This window comes from Diadema setosum, chromosome 8, assembly GCF_964275005.1.
Source record: "Diadema setosum chromosome 8, eeDiaSeto1, whole genome shotgun sequence".
NCBI lineage: Eukaryota > Metazoa > Echinodermata > Echinoidea > Diadematoida > Diadematidae > Diadema > Diadema setosum.
The window spans coordinates 951,869-978,279 of NC_092692.1; the positions used below are offsets into that span (position 1 = coordinate 951,869).

General features: G+C 40.3%; 1 protein-coding gene across 1 annotated transcript; it reads right to left on the reverse strand.

Annotated features, from left to right (window-relative positions):
* On the reverse strand, positions 1-26,173 carry LOC140231685 (uncharacterized). Its single transcript, XM_072311838.1, has 11 exons — positions 26,139-26,173; positions 22,399-22,476; positions 11,200-11,259; positions 7,655-10,882; positions 6,682-6,855; positions 6,357-6,457; positions 4,977-5,156; positions 4,288-4,449; positions 3,489-3,570; positions 1,682-1,842; positions 1-657 (listed from the first exon to the last, which is right to left on the reverse strand). The coding sequence occupies exons 2-11, from the start codon at positions 22,435-22,437 to the stop codon at positions 438-440; spliced, it is 4,407 nt and encodes a 1,468-aa protein (XP_072167939.1). The 5' UTR covers positions 22,438-22,476; positions 26,139-26,173; the 3' UTR covers positions 1-437.
* Between the last annotated feature and the right edge of the window lie 238 nt (positions 26,174-26,411).

Sequence of the window (26,411 nt, forward strand, 5' to 3'; positions counted from 1 at the left end):
TAAAGCAAATGGAATCAAAATCGGGTTAGAAATGGCGAAGGAGTAGCATTTTGAAGCAAAATGTACAATATAGGTCAAAGGTCAAGGTCAAAGGTCACAACTGAAATTCTGTATAGAAGTTTCAAAGCTCCCATGTAGTGCTATCATATAAAGCAAACAGAATCAAAATCGGGTTAGAAATGGCGAAGGAGTAGGATTTTGAACATTTTGATCACACACGGACGCACACACGGACGGACGGACGGACGGACACACGGACGGACGGACACACGGACACACGGACACACACACGTACGGAGCCCGTTTCATAGTCCCCTGCTCGAACTCGTTCGGCGGGGACAATAATCACAGCTATCCAAAGGTACTGTATTCAGAATTCATGCATTTTTTATCTATTGGAAATGAACAGAAGGCAGACATAGCAGTTATGAAGGACTTTAATGTGAGAGTTGGGGTTGTTTTTGAAAGACATTTACACAATGGCCTTCGCCCAGTAGCAGTGTGTGTTTGTCGTGTAGACACACGGAGGACCACCGAGTATCATCAACAATGGATGTCATCAGCAGCAGCTTACTGGAGTAAAGATCCCACAAACAAACAGTTCCACTGGACAGACACACTGCCAGGGCGCCCTCGCTCACTGAGGCTTGCATTATCCTGAAAAGCAGAAATGATGGGGAATAGAATTATTATATAATGGGCTTTAGAATCTCTGCAATCTGATTGGTCAATTATCATGCATTGATTTTTACTGATCCACACTGAGCCATGCGTCTGGTAAAATCTAAACGCATGGCTCAAGTCTTGTACAGTGTTGTAGGTGTACCAGACGCATGATGGGGAAAATGGTTGGATTTCATGAATTTACGGGCCCATTCTATAACACAAATGATGCACAGGCATACTTCGTGGATCAGTGAGAATTGGATGCTCTCATTTAACTTTGGGACAGTCTAAAACCCAATCCTTGCACTCGTGGGTTCAAACAGTTCCAATAAACTTGCGCATCCAGTTCTCACCGATCCACTCAGTCCTGTGCATCATTTGTATACTGACTGATGCCAGAAACTTTTTAACGTGGACAATGTGTGTAATCAACATTCCAAGTCTTGGAACACTGTCAATTATTCTGCATTGTGCTGATCTCCTTGCTCATTTCTTGGCTTATTTTAGTCCTTAGATGAGTGAGAATTCCCAAAAGATTATCAAACAACGCTAGGTTAGCTTGTTCGGATAACACACTCCAAGACAAAAGATATCTGATTTGAGACTGACATACAAGACCTACCTAAAAACACACCATAAAGTTAATGTATGGTTACATCATTATGTTAAAGAATCAACTGGAAGCAAAAGTTCCCTCACTAAAACACAAACAACAACAAAAATCCTGACAAAACACTCTTGCCAAATGACACTCAAGAAAAACAAACACACAAAGAAACATACAAAATGAATGTTTCACAAGGAATTAATGAAAGCTAGGAGTGAAACATTTCAGCGCTAATTCCTGTAAGGACAGACTTGACTAAAATTAATGATACAAACAGCAAACTGTCAGCAGTATTAGTTGAACAATTCTGCTTCCTAACAAAGGTAGCACTTTGCAAACGTCATTGTGGAGCAACCTTGGTGTCGTCATGGTAATACTCCATGGCAACAGTGACTGGTGTGTGCTCACCTGACACCTGGCTTGAAGCAAGGTGCTGTGTAGTCCAGAAGTTTGGAGGAGCGACAGCTGGCAGGATTGAGGACAAGAAGACTGCAGGATAGAGGATCATTCTCTGAAGGCTTGCCTGTCTTAGCATCATCCATTTTGTGAGTGACCATGAAGAGTAGACCCTGTTTGTATGGAATGATACAATCACTTGTGTGATGGATGTCAAAAAATGTGACTCACAGGCAAAAGTAAAAGATGTTGAATACATCACATTAACCATATCATTTAAAGATAATATAAAGTTTTGGTATTACCTCAAAAGTTTCCCTGAATTTCCTTGTCTTAGTTTGTGTTTCAGGTTAAAGTACCTTTCATATAACTAACACTGTGAGACTTACTCGCCCAAAAGTGCTCTCATGTCTTAGTAATCATGCAATAATGGTTTCGTACCAGAGTACAAGTACACGTATTGTACGAAACCATTATTGCATGATAACTGCGACCAGCAGCGTGCAGCCCCATACGCATACTGAGTAGCTAACTGCGACCAGCAGCCCCATACGCATAGCTAAATGGGGCTTCGCATTGTAGCTTACAGGATCATGACAGATTTAGTATCGTGGGTAAATTATCAACTTAAAATCCAAAAAATTCTTCAATTTGAAGACTTACCAATTAAGTTGAAGTCTTGAAAACAGGTTTCAGGCAACATTTGGTCCTGCCAATAGTCCCTTTCTGTTCGAATTGATGACTGAATGTGACTCAGTCGAGAGGACCTTGGGAGAGCTACACTGAATTGACTGCCAGCGCATGCGCACACAAACATCTTATCCGTTCGTGGATTTGAAATTTGCTCGCATGTGATGTGTGCTTATGCGCTGGCCCTGGTAATCAGTGTATGTAGCTCTCCCAAGGTCCTCTCGACAGAGTCACATTCAGTCATCAATTCGAACAGAAAGGGACTATTGGCAGAACCAAACGTTATTCGAAGCCTGTTTTCAAGACTTCAACTTAATTGGTAAGTCTTCAAATTGAAGAATTTTTTGGATTTTAAGTTGATATTTGCCCGCGATACTACATCTGTCATGATCCTGTATGTTACAATGCGAAGCCCCATTACGCTATGCGTATGGGGCTGCTGGTCACAGTTAATTGCATGATTACTAAGAAATGAGAGCACTTTGGGGCGAGTAGGTCTCACAGTGTTAGTTGTTTGAAAGGTACTTTAACCTCAAACACGGAAATTCAGGGAAACTTTTGAGGTACCAAAACTTTTTATTATCTTTAAGCAAGTGCTCTGCATTGATAAAAAGCAGCTTTATGGCACACAAAAGTTACCACCATTACACTCTTCATACAAGATGGATGCACAGCAAACTGAGGTGGCAGTTTTCCTGTGCTCAACACATCTTGATTTCTCATAGCATAAATGTTACTGAATCTATGATTAATGTAAAGTATCTGAATGCTTTTACAGGACAAGTTAACTATCACATATGATTTCATGACAAACCCGTTTCAGTCCATAATATCATAGAATCTTGTGGGTTGCCACTGGTAAAACAAGACACAAAATATTGACAAGCACACATTAACAAATGCATCACTAACCCTTACAAATGGACATGGAAAATAATAAAATTCAGTAGATAGGATAACAAAAGAAAAAAGATTATGTACCTCATTTATGATTTACTATCAAAACAATAAATGATTCCTCAGACTCCTAAAGAGCAGAGCAGTGGAAAATCAAGAATGTAAGATGATAATTCCTAAACACTGCAGGACTGCCACACCACAAATCAGTCTTCATTTATTATTTACTCACCGACTCTGCTATTGCATGAATGCAAGCCAGGCTTTGTTCTACCAGAGTAAACATTTGCACTAGTTGCATGGACGGTATATGCCTACATAATGAAAAATAAGAAATGAAAAGTTCATTTCATCTACATGAACTACCTCACACATTTCAAGCCAAGTGGGGTAATGCAAAAATGAACTTTCAATACTTTTCTGTACATGCTTTACTGATCACACTCTATCTCATGTCATAATTTGAGCATGCTCTAATGTAACAGCCCTCTTTGACAAACATTCCAAACTTTCACAAATTTCACCTTCTGTTGGCACTTGATAAATGAGTAAATCAGTCTTAAATTTTAGCTAAGTGTAAGTAAATATCCCTGGGTGCATAAATGTTTGTGTCACTGCGAATAGTGCCACAAAAATAATGAGAAATAAATGTGTGTAAAAAAGAAGTAAACAAAAATATAAAATAAAAATCGACTTTCTTTGTAACATTGAGTTATCTTATTATCTTACACAGCAGCCATATGATCTCTCAGGAACATGATTATATCAAGACAATGTCCAATGTGCTGGTACATCTCTTGAAGAGTTCTAAGAGTTCATAGATACTAGTATTTGACAAAAAAAGTGAACACTATTTTAAGACAATCATAAACTAAGCAGGTTTCTCCAGTCTAATTACAAATCTAAAAGCAGATTCTGATATTCACATCTACAACACTCAAATTATGTTTCCCTTTAGATGTTATAAAGTTTGTATCAGTACTGTACATGAGACGATCACAGTGAGAGAACAGTGCCAAATCTAATCTCACCACAGAAAGGCCACAGAGTCTGCCATCCCAAGTAACATATCAGGTGTTCCTTGGACCTCAGTCAGAGACAGGAGTCTTGTCCTACCACTGGTCCTAGAACTGGTTCCAGCACTGGTCCTAGCACTGGTCTTGGGAAGTGAGAGGCATATTGGGGAGGCTCCACTGTTGAGGTTCAGAATGAGGTATGAAAATAAAGAAGTGAGGCTCTGCATACAGAGATTATACATATGGTTCTTGGTAGCTGCATCTAGATGCCTGGAGCTGAGTACCAATTGAAAGTGCTGGTCAAGTTATGCACGCATAAATGTGACACTGCCATTTCTTGTACATTTTATCTGCTCGTGCTGTTACTTTGATAAAAGAAGTTTTTCTTACAACAAATGTACATATGAGATCGTCTACTTACCTCTTCTCTCTAGGCAGTTACATTACACTATGGGGTATTTCTTTGATAAGCCTGCCAATTTACAAACTCCTCATTGAATTAATCAAATGCAGTAATGCATCTATTGATCTTCAACATGCAGCAAAACAGAAAAGGCTTGATATGACCAGTCCCCTTTTTATCGTACATACTACCCAAATTTTTGACTGCGATTATGAAATGGTACATGACAAACAGAATACAGACTGATACCATACCAAAGTAACAAGAAAGCATCAGCCGGGAGAAAGGTTGTTAAGTTTACCTTGCTCCCAGTCCAAGAACCTGGACCTCTCCTTCTCCTGTCTCCATGGAGACACCGGTGGCAGCCCGTCTCCCAGACAGCACACACCAAGGCTGGAAGTGATGCTGGCCTCCAACATCCCGAGATGAAAGGATGGTTCTCTCCTCCCACTCACTCATACAGCTATCAAACTGAATGAATCTATCAAGCCAAGGTAAGGGAAATAAAATGATTGGGTTTACTATTGCGTTTAGTAAACACAGATGTAATCATAAAGTGCATAACAATAGGGAATATATATCACATACTACTGAGTCAAAGGGGCCTAAGTTTTTTTCTAAACATAATACCTGTATTATATTAAATCAGCATCTGGCATACTTCCAATGCAAAGATTCAGCAATAGGCATCTATCAAGATTTAAACAAAAAGTAACAAACTTGGCATCTGTTTCACTGCTACTAAGTTCACTGTGAAGAAAACAATTCAGCAATGGTGTTATCTTACAGGGAAACTTGATGTAATGAACACTGATATAATGACATATCAGATGATACAAGGACATTTCAGCAGTCCAAGAGCTCTTTCCATACACAAGACAATGCTTTATGCTACTCATAATACCCAAATGCACTTGCAGCCTTTTAGGGAAATTTCAGAATTGTTTTGCTGATCATACCTGCATTCTCTTTATGTTTGAGTTTGAGCTGAAACTTTCACAAATGCTTTCCTGGAACCAAAAGTCATCTCTGGAAGGCTTTGGTGGAAAGAGGATAGTTTGCAATCTTTCTCCTAAGAGCATACTCCAGGAATGGCAAAGTGAACCATAACTTCTTGTTTTATGATGAAATGAAAATTACATACCGGTACATGTAAATACATACATAAACATTTACACTGTACAATTAATACAGACAAAGTTATAATAGAGCAACAGAAAAATAATTGCTATCATAAAAAAAAAGAGTTAATATGGCAGAATAAAGCATTTCTTCAATATGGCATGAAAAGCTTTTTTGAACATTTCATTTCATGTATGAGACTATTGCTCCAAGCATTGGTGCAACACACACAAATGCTAGGTCACCAAGGCTTACGTTTGTCCTAGGGAGCTGAAAACTTAGGATTGCAGTTCTAAAATGAGAAATGCAATTGTTGAATTATATCTATATAATCTGATTCTTATTTCTCCTGTTAAACACATTTGTTGCAACTGAATTTATTTCATGTTCATGAGAATGCTATTGAGATATTTAAAACATTTGTAGTGCTCAGTATCTGAATAGGAAACTTTACACTGTGGAAGGGTGAACAACACATTGTAGTGTCCTTCTGATGGTAACCATTCATCTCATCATACTCTCCTAAACGCCCTTGTCAAAGTGATCTTCATGGTATTACCTGATTGTCTCTGAACCAGTCTCTGTCCTTAGCATCACTAAAGCTTCAAGCCTTTTGGTTTGACCAGATACAGGAAGAACACTTGAGATCTTCTCTCCCAACTGCAAAACATAAGAGAATGACAAAATAATCAAAATCAAATAGATTAAGATCACCAACATGTCAACAAACAAATCTTAAAAAGCCTTCCAAGCAAAGGGAGGTAGAGGGCAGAGAGAGTCGGAGCAGGGTGTGTCAGGCATGAATAAACTTATTGTTGTGAAATGTTTTCTAAAAAGCTTGGAGCAAATATCACACCCAAAATGTAATACATGTTGACAATCACCTTGGTTGATTTCCAGACAGAGAGAAGGTTGTACTGGCATTCTTGCTCAGGATCATGAGACCAGAAGAAAACTGTATCATGGAAGTACACCAGCAGAACACTTTCACTTCCCTTGTCAGTGAGATACTGAGATGTAACGAGCCCTAGAACTCCATCAGAACTAGGCACTTTGTGCTGAAAAGGAGAATTGGGGGAAAATGTAATTTACTCAACATCTTTGAATTTTTTTTTTTTTTTTTCCAAATGGAAATCATCTTCATAGAGAAAATCCTGCAATTAATCATATAAAGCGATCCATTATGTGAAAACTTTAACACCACAACTGTTTCCAGCATATTGACGTGATCAGTTACAGAAGTACTTCCATGAATGTCAACAGCAACATACAATGTACATATTTAACTTTAGATTAGTTTGAAGTGCAATATCAGATGCCTGCCAACACTGTTTAACTGTGAATTCTGTAAATTGTGAAGATATACAGTGGACTCCCGTTATAACGAAGTCCTCGGGACCGGCAGTTTTCTTTCGTTATAACGAAATTTCGTTATAACCGAATGAATAAACAATAAAAATACATAGAGTTGATAATGTTGCGGCCCTAAATTTCATTTCGTTGTAACCGGAATTTCGTTATAACCGTGTTCGTTATAACGGGAGTGCACTGTAGTCAGTATAAATGTTACTTTCTCTCTGTACTGCCCTATGCTGACATTAGTGGAATGATTGGAATATGGAGGTAATAAGGTATTTAATTAAATGATCAGATTTAATATTCATAGCATAACCAGCTAAATCTATTTATTAAAAGACATGTACAAGGTGTCTCTTTCTCAGTAAATTGAACAACATGTTAATCTATTTATTTAAGCAAGATGATGCCAAAAACTTTCATTCAATGTAAGAACATATTCAAAATCACTAATTAATTACTTATTAAAAGAGACTAGAATGTCAGTGAAGTTACACACACCTCTAGGCATCCCTTGAACCAGAGGCAATTCTTCTTCTGGATGTCTAAGCTTCCATCAGCAGTGTAACTCATCTCTTCCTGGCTGTCAGGGTTCTGGGATGGCTCCTTACAGGATTCAACACACTGGGACTGGGTCTGAGGCATCTCTGCCTCCTCAGGAGGGGTTCCTGTGGCTGCTCCAGCATTAGGAGACTCAGGGTGAACATTGGAACAGACACTGGAGGGCAGGGTTCTCTGAGTGCCACTCAGCATTGGTTCAGCAGTATCTCTACAAGAAGGAATGGACTCTACCTCCATTCCCACAACCAGTGGTAAGGCAGTAAGAGAGCCTTCTACCAGATTCCTCTCCACTACCTTGGCAGATAGAGATGAAAGTTTCATCGGCAACGCTGCATAAGAAGTGCACTCTTTCCTGTCTAAACAGGGCTCACAGTGAATTTGAATACCGGTGCCTGAGGGATCAACGACAGTATCATCTCTTTGCTTAACACTAGAGTCTGTCATAGCAATTTCTTCTCTAAATTCTTGGATGCATTTGTCCTGTCCTGCAGAGCTCTGAAGCAAATGTTCATTTCTTTCTTGGCTGACACTAGATCTCTTTTCCTGAGATGTTGAGCTGCCGAGAAGTCTTCTGGGCAATCTGTAGGAAGATGATGTTGGTGTGCCTGGCGACCAACCCAGGAAACCAGGGGAAGGTCGTCCCGGACTCCCAAACACTTCTGGGAGGGCAAAATTATCAGGAAGCTGGCTTTGTGAATACTGACTTTCCAGGAGATTACGTGAAGCTTGTGTGTTTGATGGTTTCTTGATGATCTCTGACACACTGGCCTCAATTACATTTTCTCTGTTTTCATGTGCAGAAAGTCTTTGTATACCTTGTTTTTCTGGATAATGGTGCGTAATTAAGCTGGTAGTGTTCTCAGCACTGAGCACACCGCAGTCTTCTCCCTTGCTTGAGGTAAATGAAAGTCCATGAGAGTCCTTGGAATGGAACGTTTTCACTGAACAGTCTTCCAATTCAGAGCCATCCCGAAGACTTTCTGTGATAAGGTTTTCATCTTGCACACCACTATCTGTGCCGTGCTTGGTCGCCTGTTCATTTGCATTCTTTGAAGATTTCTGCACTCTCTTTTTCTTCTTTGATGCTGCTTTGCGAGACACCTTTATCCTCCTGTTAGAGTGGCACTCCTTAGCTTCCACAGACATTGTTGAGTCAGGGTGACTGCTAGCACAAGAGGTAGGACCCTGAGGACCAAGACTTAATGCTGGTGTTGCAGGGTCGCTCACTCTACAGCTTGCATCATCTGCTTTATTGATGTGGCTGGTGTGATTTCCTGTTTGGAGTGATACAGGATCACTGTACACCTGCACGTTTTCATGTGTATGGACAGTAGCAGATTTTCGCTTTTGCTTAGAACACTTTGATAGTTCTCTACTTGTGACAGGCGCTGAATGCTGGTCAGGAGAACTCCTAGACATACTCCTTGTTTTCCTGACATAATACTCTGCAGGATACATCAGTCCATCAATCCAAGTGTGGTTTCCCTCTTGGGTGTTCTGGGAGAGAACAAAGTCCTTGAGGCTGATATCCTCCATGGTAAGGTTGTCAATGCTCTTTTGTCGCCGCCTTCGACCTTTCCTTTGCTCATTTCCACACTCAGAGTCAGAATTTTTATCTTCCCTGGGCTTGACTTTAGAGTGGTCACTGGCCTGCAGTGGGGTCACCTGCTGCACCAGTGGACTCTGCTTTTCATTCTCAAAGCTTGCCACTGGCTCTGAATCCACAGCTATCACTGCAACTTCATCATTCTCAATGGCATTTGGAGTACATGCAGAGGTCACTTCTGTGGTGCCAGGTAAACAGCTGTCAGCTTTATAGGCATTGTCTGATCCTACTGTCATGTGTGCGTTTCTGTTATCCTCTGTTAGAACACCATCATCACTGATATATACTGATGTGACCTGTCCACATGATATCTGCTGACCAAGTTCTCCAACACTCAAGGGACTTTGCCTTTCCCTACTTCCATGGATGAATTTAGTGTGCTTTTCTTTCAGAAATACACTAGACTTTGCAATACAGTTTTCATTTCCTTCTTCTGAGTATGTCCCTGGTATCACATCAGGATCATCATCATCATCACAGTCCAGTGGGTCTTCACTCAACTTTGCTTCATATGCAGATTCTCCTCCCATGTCACCTTTGCTGAAGTCTACAACAGGAGTCCATGATCTCTTATTGAGTGACAGTTCATGGTTAGGGGATGGCGCTCCATGGGCAATTTTGACAGTGGATGAACTTGATATCTTGCAGGTATCACTTATCTTGTTTGCCTGGACAGATCCACTGCAAACTGGATCAACAGATGAAGTTTTAGGAGTGGTTGTCAGTGTATTCTCAATGTGCTTGTCAGGCAAAACACTGTCCACAATCACCAACTCCTCACTTCCCTCTTCTGGGTCCTGAGACACTTCAAATACCAGCGGAGAGTCATCTTGTGAGGTAGAGTCAGCGAAGAGATCTACCTGGGTGTCATCTGGTGGTGTTCGGTCTTGTTCTGGTGACGTTCTAATGTCTGCAAGGGAAGACTGTATGTGACTGGAAAGCTTTCCACAAGATTTCAAATGATGGAATGATTCAGATTGGTTTGTCCTTACTGTATGCTGTTTCAAACAATCCCTTCCAGCTCTACCTCCTGCATTAGGTTCAGAAACATCCTTAGTCTGAGATTTACGGGATTTGAAAGATATTGGTGAATCCCTTGTTGATTCAGTTGGATCTTTAACATTGGCTAGGTTCTGTGAAGCATGTTTACTTTCAGTTCTTCCTAAAATAGACTCCCTGCCCTTTATTTCTCTGAGTTGATTCCTTTTAGATTCTCTGGCAGATATCATCTGAATATCACCGTCGGCCACAAACTGCTTCTCAAGAGTCGGTTCATCCAGTTCACTCTCTAGCTGAAATGACACACTCCTCCTCTTATTCCTGTCCTTGCTAGAACCAGACCCTGGGTCCTTTGATACAGTATGCCCTCTGCAGCCTGCAGCATAAGAAGGGCTACTTCTAGAGCAAGGCCGTCCAAAGGAGGATCTTTCATCCCCTCTCACGGATTTCTGCCCTTGTCTTATGGTAGTGCACTCTGGAGAGCCACCAAGAGACTGTCGATGTGCATGCTCTGCAATTTTCTTCTTCACATGAGCCTTTGCCCTTGCTGCTTTATCAGATTTCTGCAGTTACGATAGTAAAGAGAAAAAGTCAAAGAATGTAAAGAGCAAAGAAATAATGACATGCCCTAGTGGTGTGCTAAGGGACCTGCAGTCATATTTCTGTAACCTCATTAACATTGGATTCTAGTGCTTGTATATGATATAGCACCTCATTGGTCTAAAGAATTTACAAGAAATCCTAAACTGAAAGCAGAAGACACAGACATATCTCAACCTGGACTAAGTGTCCACCATACTAGACTCCAGTGCAGTTTGTAATTCAATTCATTACTCTTGGAAAACATTTAATGTCAGTGGAAATACCTTTTTCTGCTTACCTCCAGTTTTCTCTGCATATGGTCATATTCCTTCTTGATCTGTGCCAGCCGTTTCTTGATCTGTGTGGTAAAAAACATTCACAAACTAGATATATCGCTACGGCGACTGATATGCCTCCGCCATAATGCATGGTTCTCCTAATAGGTCTATAGTACAATGTCTTGAAAATGTGTGATGACAGTTTCACACAATTGGCAAAATATTAAAATGACAGGTTTGCCACAAATGTGCTGAATGTTCACTTTCCTAGAACTAGGTTCAATTGGATGAATGATTAAAAATGTCAGAGTGCAGGTATTTGGGGAACTGATGATTTTTACTTGACTTTTGACCCTTTTATAAGTTTATGCATTGAGTAATTTTCAAGGTATTGAGAAAAAGTATAATTTCAGTATCAAATGGGAAAATAGCATTATCTAAACCTGGCCTTTGACCTTTGACCTCACAGTTCCAAAGAGAATCACTGTTAGGTTGAACATGCATAAATATGTAAGTTTCATAATGATACCTTGAGTTACTTTTGAGATATGGAGGAAAAAGTGCAATTCAACACTTTCACTTGACCTTTGACCTTTTGACCTTTGACCTTTTGGCAAGAATCTTCCCACAGAATATATATCGGGTAATACATGCATACATCAAGTTTAAAAAAAAAAAAAACCTTCAGGCATTGCATAACCATAAGGAAAGTAGTGATATTTTGAGGAGTTGACCTTGACCTTTGACCCCCTGACCTTTGAACCATGACCCCCAACTTCCCTAGATAATCACTGCCCATTGGAACAAGCATATAGTATACTAAGTTCCATGAAGATACCTTGAACCATTTGCGAGATATGGAGAAAAACATGAATTTTCAACCTTTTTTTTCACAAAATAACCTGTGACCTTTGACCTTCGACCTCGTGACCCTAAAATCCAAACAAAGTATTATGCCCCCAGGATATACCCTCATACCAAGTTTGATGTAAAATCACCACACGGTTCTTGAGATATCGACAAAAACAAAATGGGACGGACGTACGGACGGACGACCCGAAAACATAATGCCTCCGCCCACTTCGTTGGCGGAGGCATAAAAAAAATTGGTCACGAAGCAAGGCCAGCGTCGCACACACAAATAGACCTGTTAAATTTACTTTTTCATGTATGTCATGATGTGACTGAGAGTGCGAGTGTGGAATGTGTGAGATTCCTTTGTTCAGGCAAGCCATCAGGTGGGAAATGGGGACAGCAGGCGTAAACAGCATAGAAAGTTAGAATCGGGCGAGCCAGGTGGAGAGAAGTGGTTAGGGAGAAAGGACAGTGTGGAAGAAAGAGGGAGGCTCAGTGGAGTCAGGGTAGAATGGCTAATGTAGAAAGGGAGAGTTGGTAGGAAAGAATAGGTATTTAGTTAGGGGGAGATAGTTGGGATAGATAGGTTTAAAGCCAAAAGGAGGAATTAGTTGGAAAGAAAAGGGACATGTAATAAAAAGGGGAAAGCTAGTTGGAACCAGTTTAAGCACAGTAGAGGGTGGAGTTATATTAGAGGCGACAAGGAAAGTAAATTTGGAGGGAAAAATCAGTTGGATCTGAACATCTGTCAGAGCAAGACATGCTCTTCTAACTCACTGCTAATAGGAGTAGAGAGGTAGTTGATCGGCCTACAATGCAGCGCTGCATTTCAGGCAGGAGAGTCATGGCACAGCAGCCCCACGCATTAGGGCAGGACACGCGCAAGACATGCTGCAGGCACTGACAACAGCTGAAGTCTCCTCCTCACCATTACTTCAGGGTCTGAACACCAAATCAGACGTAAGTAGTTGTGTAGCTGTATTAATTTGTTTTTGCAATATTCTGAGTTCGTCATTATTGTTATATATATATATATATTTTTTTTTTATATAGAGATTTATGTTATGTTCGCTGGTTCACTATAATATGTGGATTAATGATGTTAGAGTAAAGATTGTGCTACATGTCAGATTGGATAAGGTTGTATAATGATGAAATAGGATTTGTTTTAGTTTGGCAAGAAGGCAGGCTAAGTCAGCAGGTGAATGTTATAGGTGGAATGTTTAAATCTACAGCGATATTTGTGGATACAGTATATTTTGTTTTTCTATGGTGGTATCAGGAAAATACAATCCAGGTTTTGTTGTTCATAACTAAAGTGAATGAAGTTAAAAGTTTGTTAAGTGATAAGTTAAAATGTAATTTTGGTTGCTGAAGGATTTAAAGGTTAGTTATAATGAGAAAGGGATATATGTTAAGAGAATACAGTTTAGCTGGTTTTTGATTGAGATAGTTTATATGAGATGATCTGTCATGTTTATATGTTAAGTGAGTTATGAGTATATACATGGCGATGGTTTATTTCTGTAGTATGTATATATAGGTCTGTTTGTCATGGTGGAAGTATACAGGAGCATTATTGGTTAAGTATAAGGAAGTATTGAACTGTGGTTCAGTTCATGTTTGAGATTACCCTGTGAATATATAATGTTATGAGAGGTGGTTATAATATCCCCTTATAGATCGACACTGACGAGCTGGGCTCGACGTCATCGCTAATACGCTCGACGTCATCGCTAATACGCTCGACGTCATCGCTAATACGCTCGACGGCATAGTAAAGACGCTCGACGGAATCATAGTTATCTCGACAGAACCATCGTTATCTCGACGGCATAGCAAATACGCTCGGCGGAATCACCGTCAGGTAACTCAACGGCATCATATTGACGGCATCACCATTAGCTCAACGGCATCTCGGTTAGCGTGAGGGCAATTCCCGCTACCCGGACAGAATTCCCGTACCTTGGTAGTCCTCCGCTGCAAGCGGTAGCATCTCGGTCGACACGACGACAATTCCCGCCAGCCGGACGACATCCTCGACATCGCGATTATCCAGGCAACTTCTGCATTACCGCACAGACTAATTCACACACCCCCCCCCCCCATTCCCGTCGGACTGTATACATTGAAACCACACGTGCGCACAGTAAAGTATTGAACCACAGGTATTTTATTCAACCCGGGTCTAGGATGTGTTTATAAGATTAGTCTAGGATGTGTTTACATGAGGAGAGGATTTATTAGCATATTATATTGTCTCATTGGATTGCTCCTGAACGTTTCTATAATTTCTTGGGTGTAAATACGAACGCAATTGTAATAGTTTTTTTTTGTGGGAAAGTATTGTAAAAATATATATTTTTTTTGAAGTCTTGTTGGAAAAATAAATAGCATAAGAGCTGCATTTTTTGTTCAGTAAACTCACGAAGTGTTGAAGTGTATTAATTACAGTGTATCTCATAGCAGAACCAGACTTATCGTCAGTCGTAGATAAATACAGATCTTAGAGCTGACAATGTATAAAGACAGAACAAGCGAGGGCACCATCACCAAAAACAATAGGCGTCTTCGTTTTACCATAACACACCTTCATGCCAAATTTGAAGATGATCTAAGAAGAACTGCAGCCAGTAGAGTGCTCACAAGAAAATCTCTGCGGCGGACGCAGCGCAACGAGGCCAAATCCATAGTATCCTCCGAACTCTGTTCGGGGGATACAATGAGTGGATGACCTATATGTCAACACTCAGCATACTTTCACACCCCATGATAGCATACTACGCAAATGATATGCAAATGAGTCCATTATGCCCATTGCATATGGATATGAAAGATTGAAAATACTGAAAAATGTGAAATACATACACTTTGTATGACTACGTTCCTCTTTAACTGGAACATTTTCTCTGTGTGTACAGCTATAATTGTCATCTACAGAAACATTCAAATCCAAACTTCAAAACGTTACCTATTCCTCTCACACTGAGGACTATAATTGCAGTCTATAATGTTCGGAACAATTGTATTCTTTATCTGGTATGTGTTTGTTGTTGTTTGCCATTTTCTTCTCTGTTGTCATGCTTGAACATGTGTTATATCTATCTTTTCATTTATGAAGCGCCATGAGCGCTAAAAAGCGGACCTGTGCCCTATACAAGTAGCCACTATTATCATTATTATTATCATTGCTACTTCTACTACTATTACTACTACTACTACAACGTACTACTACTACTACAACTACTACTACTACTACTACTACTACTAATAATAATAATACTAATACTAATTGAACTCTGCAATACATCTTGTAAAACTATGTCTGCTGATTCTTTAACTCCTTTACATGTATCAGGTCAATTCCATTGTGACTTATGGGACAAAGTGACAATTTTCGGCAATTTCAAGCCAGTATTTTGAGAAAATAGTTGCATCAAATGCATTTTTCTCAGTTCATGGTTAGATCCATCATATCACAGTTTATGAAAACACCATACTTAGTTTGAAAAGTATCATTGCATTACGTACAGCAACGAAAAATTGCTGTCGTGACTTATGGGACATCTGAGGACCACCGTTTTTCACATGGGAAAGTAAGTTCTGAAATATTCTTACACACAGAGTCTCTGGAAAGATATTTTCTTTCCTGAATGTAGCAAAGGGTTGGTGCTTACCCTGAGCCAAGTGGTATGAATATCTACTCATTGGTACAGTAGCAGGATAGGGAAAACCAGTGTGACTGATGGGACACAAAAACGTGACTTATGGGACGCTATCAACTACCACATTTTGAGATTGAGAGAATAATATTTACTGATGCCGGAACAAGTTCTAGAACATCATAAAACCAATCTATGACCAAAGAACATTCAGAAAATAAGCCATCTGAGAATTACACAAGCTGTATTATGGTCATAATAGTGTATCAGAAATGATACATAAATTCTGCAAAAAATTTGCAATTTTCATGAAAAATGACGGTTTTTCGGACATAACTCCACTCCACGTTCACCGATATTCACAAATGAGGTATCAAAATATCCGTTGTGAAAGGCTGCTTTGAGTAAACAATACCAGATCATCTAATTAAGCTTCATTAATCATCTATACTCAATAGTTTGATTTTCATAAAATGCAACCTTTCCGTGGAATTGACCATCAGTGTTTTTTTGTGAGTGAATATATGCTACTGTCATATACATTGTATAGTACATGTGTGAATAATGTGCACAGCTATCAATATTTACCAGGTACCATATTTTTTCCTTTCATTGATTTCACATTTTTCACAGAGGAAGACATTCAAAACTACAGAAGCACTCTGAGAGCGCAGACCTCCGCCAAGCATGCAGCTCATTTCCACCACTGATCTTGTTCTTCCATAGAAGTGATTTCCACCCATACATAGCATTGTGTGCTGAAAGTCGCCCAATTTCCCAATATAGAAGCCTTTGTTACGTCATAAACCCTCAGCTGCACGGCGCGCCTCGCCCTAGCAGAAACTAGAGCACGCACTAGTGCGCGCATGCAAACCTCAAATACGCGCAGCCTGAACTCCCAAGTTCATTGACCCTACCTGCCAAAATATCAAAAATCCTTCATAAATTCCTCCAAAATTCTCAGATCACTACCAAAATTTGATCATCTGTTACTTGTATCAATCTAAACCTTTCCTGCAAGTTTCATCCAAATTCGTTACCTACTTTTTGAGTTATTTTGCACACAGACAAACTAACTAACTAACAAACAAACAAACAAACCAACGGTAACAAAAACATACCCTTCCCCCTGGGCGGAGGTAATAACACAGTAACAGCAGATTTGTGACAGAAAAAATCTACTTTATCTGCAGATTATCCTATCATTGTTTTGATAGCAGAAATTCTAAAGAATTTGATAGGGTTGGGGTTTTAGGTGGTATGGAATTGTTAAATGGTATTGTTAAATTCAAGTATCAGAATGGCTAATCACTTTCGAAATCCAGCTGAATCCCTGCTTGGCAAACTGCTTGGCACACTCTCTTATTGCCACAAACTAGCATTAGACTAACATGAAAACATATGAGTGTGACTGTGAGGACAACAGCAATTCTGCTTAACCCACCACCTAGGCTTCAGTTTCTGTACCCGTTCACATGGGTGAACCGACATTTAAGAATTTTTAGCTGGCAGAAATGTATCAATACATTGCTTTGAAAGTGATTGCTATACAGAATCAGAACGTACAAACTGTATGTGAGTTTTGTCCTGGCAGCTCATATTACAGGATATAACAGTAGTTGTTGAATTCATGTTCATGGAATACAGCAGTGAACACAGAAATGTACACATGCACATTACATGATCAGGAGTTTATATTTTCACATGTTGTTAGATTTGCGAATAGTACCCAGATCGGAGAATTCCCACAAATAACCCCAGGAAAACAGGTACGGTATGAAGTCTCATTAATAAAGATTGTCTTTGATGCATTTGAGGTGACGTAAAATGATGTCAAGTATCAAACTAAATGCAATCGTAAAATTTGCTTTGTGTTTGCTCTGTGTTGTGGAGCAGCCCTGTCGCGATTTATACAGCCTGGGCTGTGTATAGTTAGTGTACAGTGTAAACATAATATGCACAGCCCTGTACAGTGTATTTACATAATATGTGGCTGGGCTCCCTGCCTTGGGCCAGCACTAAGGCTCCTGGCCTCGGCCCGGCCTTGGGCCCCGTGGGCCCCTGGGCCACTGGGCCTGGGCCCACTTGGGCTATGGGCCCCTGGACCTGGGCCCACTTGGGCTCTGGGCCCCTGGTTCCGGGCTAAGGCCCGTGGCCTTGGGTCCGGCCTTAGGCCCCGCCTTTGGCCCGGCTGTACTTTGTACATGGTCTATGTGAAATCAGGCTCGTCTGTAACTGTATAATTACAAATAATTACAAATAATCACAAATGATCAACAGGTCCATACTACATATAGGACTATATGAATATATGAATATATGATTATATGAATATATGAATATATACAATGAATGTGAATATAAAATGTGATCAGGCATTCTGTTACGGTGACAGATCCGCGGTCATTCATATATAGCAAATTTTATGCATATTATACAAATGGCATACATTCATGTGTACAGTATGCTACTTGATTGAACCAGCCGATGGAGAAAGATCACACCATTGAACAATACTTGAAAGACATGTACAGTTCAATGACTCATTGCTTGTTATTATGAACTCTGTAGAGGTATGCAGCCCTCTTCAGATGGAAAACATACAGTTGGCTATCAAACAGAGCTTGCAAAACCATCAACAATTTATTGAGTTGGATTTGTGTGTGTGTGTGTGTGTGTGTGTGTGTGTGTGTTAGAGCTATTTGGCTTGTTTCCTTTGCATGCATCATCACAAATTCCCGAAGTCTGAATAAAGTGAAACCAAGACCTTCATATAGATGTGCTGCATTGTAAGGTGCTGGATCAGAGCACTACCATAAGATTGACACCATGGCGGGAATTGTGCTAACAGTGTACTATCCTTCCTGTGCATTTATGTTAAAGTGTACCAATACCCTGAAAATCACATTTTAAACTAGAAATGTCACTATGGCGACTGATACCTCCACCATAATGCATGATTCTCCCAATAGGTGTATAGTACAATGTCTTCACAATGTGTGATGACAGTTTCACATAACTGGCAAAATACTGATATGGCAGGTTTGTCAGAAATGTATTGAATGTTCACTTTCCTCAAACTGGGTTTGCAATAATTGTCTAAGAGTGCAGGTACACATATTTGGGGGATTGAGGATTTTTACTTGACTTCTGACTGACCCTGTTATAAGTTTATGCATTGAGTACTTTTCAAGGTATGAAGAATGAGTGTAATTACAGTACAAAATAGATTTTTTTTTTTCATTTAAACCTGACCTTTGATCCTTAACCTTTGACCTCTGGAAATTTCCTGGAGAATCTCCATTAGGTAATACAACATGTATATATCAAGTTTTAAAACTAATAATGCAAGCATTGAATACACTAGTATATGAGGGAAACAGTAAAATTTTGAGGAGTTGACCTTGACCTTTGACCCCTGACTACATACTGACCCATGACCCCTAAATTCCCTAGATAATCCCTGCCAGTCAGTACATGCATATGTACCAAGTTCTATGAAGATACAGTTGAACCTCTCGTATCCGGACAAGTCGGGACCGGGGCTCGTCCGGATAAGGGATTTGGCCGGATACGGGAGACTCAATGCTTTGTACATGTAGAGTCTACATATACATCACTGGGGAAAATCTCTTTGATATACATACACATGTACTGATGTAGCCCATTGTAGTACCACATGTAGTAATGTGTATACTGCAACCTTTTCATTGTTACATACAGTAACAGACCCCAAAATAAAGGTTCGTGTTTGCAAGAATGAAATCATTTTCTTTTATAAATTCTTGGGATGATTTACCTAAATAATTATTAAGAAATGTATCCGTTGGGAATCCCCCTTTCCTCCCGTAATTATTAAAAAAAGATTTAAAAATCACGGCGAGATTGCGTCCGGATAATAGAGAGATCCGGATAAAGGGAGGCCGGATAATAGAGGTTCAACTGTACATTAAACCATTTGCGAGAAAAGTGAAATTGCAACATTTTCACCTAACCTTTGACCTTTTGACCTTTGACCTTATGACATGAAACTCTCTCTGGAGAATCTTTACGCAGTAGTACATGTCTACACTAAGTTTCAATAAAATACCTTCGGGCATTGCATAGATATGGGGGAAATAGCATCATTTTTAGCATTTGACCTTGACCTTTTGACCTTTGACTTCTTGCTAATGTCACTAAAATCTCCTCAACTAATTGCCCCATCATACATCATCCTTGGACCAAGTTTGGTGAAAGCTACTTCATCCAGTTTTGAGTTATCACGTAAACAGATAAATTTTAGGATTTGACCTTGATCTTTGACCTTTGACCTCTGTCCGATTTCACTAAAAAAACATGTAATTGTCCCATCATACATCATTAAAGTTTGGTGAAATTTGCTCAATCCAGTCTTGAGTTATCGCTGTAAACGGATACAATTTCATGATTTGACCTTGACCTTTGACCTTTGACCTTTGGCCGATTTCACCCAAAATCTAATCAAGTAATTGCCCCATCATACTTTATACTTGGACCAAGTTTGGTAAAATTCCAGTCAATATTTCTCAAGTTATCGCGTAAACGAATGCGGACGGACGGACGGGCGTACGGACGTACGGATGTACAGACGCACGGACGTACGCATGGACAACCCGAAAACATAATGCCTCCGGCACCACTTCGTGGCGGAGGCATAAGAAAATACAACAAAGGTATATACACAGATTATATTCAAAATTTTTTTCATCTGGATTGTCTGAATTTCCTCCTAATCTCGAAAATTATCTAAGAGCAATTTTCATTTGGGTCTTTCACAATAGTCCTTAGACAATACTTTGATTAGTTACATTTGCAACGTAATGCAGAAATCTACAACTATCTGAATATTCATCAATATCTGCTATACAATGTAAATTGCAGCATGCTACAATTTGCATTGTAGTGTACTGCATCTTTTATGGGGGGAAAAAAATCAGCATCCACATAACAGAATGGAAAATTCTAAAAATAGATCCTTCCCTAAAGTGCAGATTGGTTGATAGCTTTGCATTACACATTTTCAGATTGTGGTAAAACTATAAATAGGTCTCATATCGATGTGCCTCGTCGACACAGGCACTGTTGTCATACCACCAGTATGTTGTTTTCTTTTAGTGCTTACAGCTAATTCTTAACTACCAAAAGCAAACCTTCAAAAACATGCCCATTTACACTGCATCTGAACCTTGAAAAGATAATCCCTGAAGCAGCTCTTTCGAAACTGACAGGGATGGGATGTGCTGTAACAATAGGTGACAGTGCAGTCAATACATTGTAGCATATTTACAATAAAAACAGTAATGTGCACACTAAACATTCTTATAAATTTACAGCAGCATGGAACCCACAAGAGGTTTCAACCCTCTGATGACAGGAAGGGCAGCCTCCTGGAAAGCAGTGACTGTTGGGGCAGTACGGTAACTGTCATGGTTCTAGATGCGAATGGTTCAGAGCTAGAAGGAGAATTTGTAGGAATCAATTGTTGCTCCGGGGATAGTGAGTTTGAGTACATGTCTCTTCTGTTGATGTATGGAGCTTGGGTTATGAAGTGACTGAGGAATATGGATGTTGACTAGCTGATGATGCATTCTACAGAACATGGTGCTTTGTGCATGGAGACTATGTATGTGCAGTTGGACCCATCCCAGCTTGGAGACAAGCCCCTAAAGCTGATGTGAATCTTCTGTAACCGCAGGTGACCAAGCAAGCAGCTGCTTTCTGCACTCTCTCTAAGCCTATAATGACACTGCACAGCATTTGTAATTCCCAAATGGTATCCCTGAAATTACTTTTCTGTAACTATGTATTACACAAATGGCTTTAAGCCCGCAAAATTTTTCAACCACCCCTCCCCCTAAAGAAGACAAAACAAATTAAAAGAATTTATAATGATGCGTCAAAGATAATCAAGCTTAAAGGGGGTGTACAGTACTGGTTGAGGTGGGGATTCATGTTTTGAACATTCCTAAGTGAGATAATGAGAAACCTCTTATGAAATATGAAAGAGCATGTAATTTTAAGAAGGATTCAACGTTTATTTGATGAAAATTGGTTTTGAAATGGCTGAGATATCCAAAAAAGTGATAATAATAAAAGGCGACAGGCCACAACTTTATTGGGATCTCTTTGTTTTACTTTGTTTTTGGATATCTCAGCCATTTTAAAACCGATTTTCATCAAATAAACTTTTGATACCCTTTAGAATTGCATGCTCTTTGACATCTCATAGAGCGGTTTCTGAATATCTCGCAAAATGTTAAAAGCTAAATCCTCACCTTGACCAGAACTGTACACATCCTTTAATGACTTCATTCCAGTACAAGTATGCAAACAGGTTTGAATCAATGCAATTGAATGTCATGTAACTTACAAAACTGTCTATCTAAAGTGCTTACAAAGCAATGCACATAGTCTAAATACAGGACAGCAAACTGTGCAACAACTGATTGCACCTGTATGTGCTTGCCAAGGTAACCCTCGACAGAAATGTCAAGAGCAGACTTTCCAGGTGCTATGAAATAGTGTGAACTCTAATGAGCAGATTCTGTACTGCGTCTTTTGCTTAAAACTTGACAACTCAACCATCTTCCAGTTGAAGAGAAAGCCAACACTTTAAAATGTCACATTTATAAATCTACAGGGTATATTTGAAATACATATTTTGCATTTAATGATACAAACCTCCTCCTTGCCGAGTCCTTCAGCTGATGGACTTGCCATGGTAACCACAGCTCTCTCATCAGCTTTCTGTCAGAAATGCTGCAGGGAGGGAAAGAAGACAGAAAATGTTTGTTGGTAAAAGTAATCAATGACACAATGACCCACATAAAATTCCTGAGCACAATATCCTGCTGAGGATGGTTTGATTTTACTACAACACGAATTTCCCATGGACACTTGCCCAAGTATACTCGTGACTAGTCCTCAGGTGAACAGGTGAAGGAGTGTTGATGTTAGATTATTACAGCCCATGACACGTGGCATTCATTGTGTAGGGATGTAGCGGCTACATGGTTACATGGTACATGTAGATGTATGGTTGGACCTACTACTTATCGACCGCCTAATGTTTATTTGCTTGATAAGAATATTTAACACTGAAATTCAAGTAAAAAACTTGACCTACGTGATTGAGAAAATCCAGCTCTATCAAATGCTGTTGTTCCCTTTTCGATTCGAAGTTTCAGTGCAAAAATATCGCCGATGAACTTGCGTGGCCTCGTTTCAGCTCCCCACGGTAAATCGCGTTATTAGGATCGTCCGCTGTTTTTGCATTGACAATGCACGCAAACCGAGTTGTACTGAACACCGTGTTGTACGAAGCTTTTTAGAAGCCTTTTAGAAACTTCCATAGACATTACATTGTGCTGTCATTACGATTCGGTGAAAATATTCATTCGAAATTTTGTCCTTGATTAAAACCATTAATGAACAGTGAATTATCGCGTTTTCCCACACCATCCTCATCTACATTCAAAGCCAATCCATTTTTATGTGCTTTGCGCGCAGAGAAGTGCATACCAAGTGTTCAGTGCGCGAATTAGGAAGTCTAACGGTTATACGCGGTCGGTTTTAAAAAGAAGGTGGTCGATATGTAGTAGGGATACCATACTGATTGACAAACCACGTTCATGCAAGAGTATCTGATGCACTTTCAAGCTTTACTTTGCGAAAACACGCACCCCGTCATAACTCATAGACTAGTAAAATACCAGTAGGACCTAGGCCTATTAAGGTTTGATTATAGGCCTACAATTCACTAATCGCCACTTATCACTCAACGGGCGGGCTAGACAGATGGTATCTCAGGTAACTACACGCAGCCGCTGTCGCTTCGCTAGGCTGTGCACAGCGGTCTGGTCAGGCTAGTATCTCAGTAGACAGAAAGATCCGTCTGTCCGGAGGACTCTTTTATATTTTGCCATTGACGCTGTCCTCCGTAGACAGTGTATACGGAGGCAGGCGCGCCGGAAGCAGTTTTGGATTGGGGGGGGCAAACATTGGAGGGGGCTCAAGATTAGACCATGCATATGTTACACAATATACACATACACACACACACACACACAAACACACACACGCACACACATCTATTATATATACATATATATATATATATATATATGTATATATATATATATGTAAAGTGGCGTACGGTGGGTCGAAACATGGGGGGAACCATAAAGTAATTTTGACGGTCTGTATGCTTGTGCGTGTGTGCGTGAGCAATAATGGGACTACAATACATTACGGAATGTGATACATTCAACAACGCAGTCATTGAGGAACATTGTAAGTTTTCCTTACATGGATTATGGAATGACGGTGTGAAACGATCGACAAATTATATACTGTCAGCAACATAAGGTGAATGGCATAACAATAAAATGCGAGCGAGCGAAGCGAGCGAGCTTGAAAATTTTGATATTCTACAGTTCCAAAACTGGAGTTTTAATTGTAGCTACATATTTCGCTTTGAAATAAATGGGGGCGCATCGGGCGCAACTGCTGGCAATTACTGGCAGCAACATTAGGAGAATGGCATAACGATTCAATGCGAGCGAGCAAAGCGAGCGAGCTTGAGAATTTTGACATTTTACAGTCCAAAAACTCCCGTTTGTAGCTATATCTTTCGCTTTGGAAATTAAGGGGGGGGGGGGCATCGGACGCAACTGCTGGCAATTACTGGCAGCAACATTAGGAGAGTGGCATAGCGATTCAATGCGAGCGAGCGAAGCGAGCGAGCTTGAAAATTTTGACATTTTACAGTCCCAAAACTCCCGTTTGTAGCTATATTTATCTTTCGCTTCGGAAATTAAGGGGTGGGGGCATCGGGCGCAACTACTGGCAATTACTGTCAGCAACATTAGTAGAATGGCATAACGATTCAATGCGAGCGAGCGAAGCGAGCGAGCTTGAAAATTTTGACATTCTAGTGTCCAACAACTGCCGTCGTAGCTATGTTTTTCGCTTTAGAAATTAAGGGGGAGGCGCACCGGGCTCAACTGCTGGATGCGAGCGAGCGAAGCGAGCGAGCTTGACAATGTTGACATTTTACAGTCCAAAAGCTGCCGTTTGTAGCTATATTTTTCCCCTTTTATTCATATATATACATATTTATTTTATTTTCTTTGTTTATTCATGTATTTTTATTATCATTAGTGTTATTATTATTTTTTTTTTTTTGGGGGGGGGGGGGCTTTTTGGGGGGGCAAAATGCGTTTTGCCCCCCCACTTTTTGGATTGGGGGGGCGGCCGCCCCCCCTGCCCCCCCACTTCCGGCGCCTATGTACGGAGGGGATCCGTGAAGCCAGACGTAGTCTCCGCGGAACATTCCCCGACGGACAGATACAGACCGATCTTTCGGTCAAGTATCTCAGGTATCTGTGCATGTCTCTTCGCGGTGGGCTTCTTATCTGACGTTGAGACATGTATGGTCATGATGGTTCAGCCCTCCGTTTAGAGACAGTTCTGCTCGTATCACTTTGTATTTTTAGCTAAAGATTTATTGTTTTTGTTTCAAGAAGTCACTAGCGCTAGCACTGTAACTGCGACCAGCAGCCCCAAACGCTACGCTACGCGCGTTTCGGGCTGCTGGTCGCAGTTACTAGCACTGTGCAATGTAACTACACGCAGCCGCGACAAAACGCGGCTACACCTCTATTCCTTCGCAGACGTTGTCATTTTTCAGTGTGGTTGTGCGACTCCTTCATGAATATCTTTATTAATCGTGGAAAACTAAAATACAAGGAATTATCGTAATCTATGATAATCATTCAATAATCGATATGCGATTTTTTGTTTAATTACGTCAAAAACTCACCGAAATCTGTGGCTGAAATCAGGTTTGTAAACGTCCTTATTGCTTCACTCCTCATCTGCGTGTTATTATGAATGGCATTCACTCTCGTATGCTACAACGTACAACGTAGGTAGTCGGAGAGGCGCCCTCTAGCTCTCCGACTACCTACGACCTACGTTGTACGTTGTAGCATACGAGAGTGAATGCCATTCAAATAACACGCAGATGAGGAGTGAAGCAATAAGGACGTTTACAGACCTGATTTCAGCCACAGATTTCGGTGAGTTTTTGACGTAATTAAAGAAAAAATCGCATACTGATTATTGAATGATTATCATAGATTACGATAATTCCTTGTATTTTAGTTTTCCACGATTAATAAAGATATTCATGAAGGAGTCGCACAACCACACTGAAAAATGACAACGTCTGCGAAGGAATAGAGGTGTAGCCGCGTTTTGTCGCGGCTACGTGTAGTTATGTGCAATGCAATGCCCAATGTGGCAGTTAGGCTTACATACGAGTAAAGAGAACAGAACTCTCTGAATTGTTCACAAATTGAACTCTAACGTTTATCAGCATAATTACCAACAACACTCGTCTGTTATGTAATAATTACCTTTAACTTTCAGGAGCTTCAAACCACAAATTTACTCACACAACTCGACAGCTGACTCGCGGGACCTCGATGTCTCTTCACACCCCTTCTCACTGTACACAAACATAACGCAATTTGTGCATGGACAAGGCCATTGCCAGCAGGACGACCGCGTATAACCAAAACCGATTACCGGCAATCCAGATTGAATTTCCCCGCGCCGCCGCACCGCCGCTACACCTCTAGACTCCGTACAGGCCGTGCAAGAACGAACCGCGCGCGCGACTATGTACA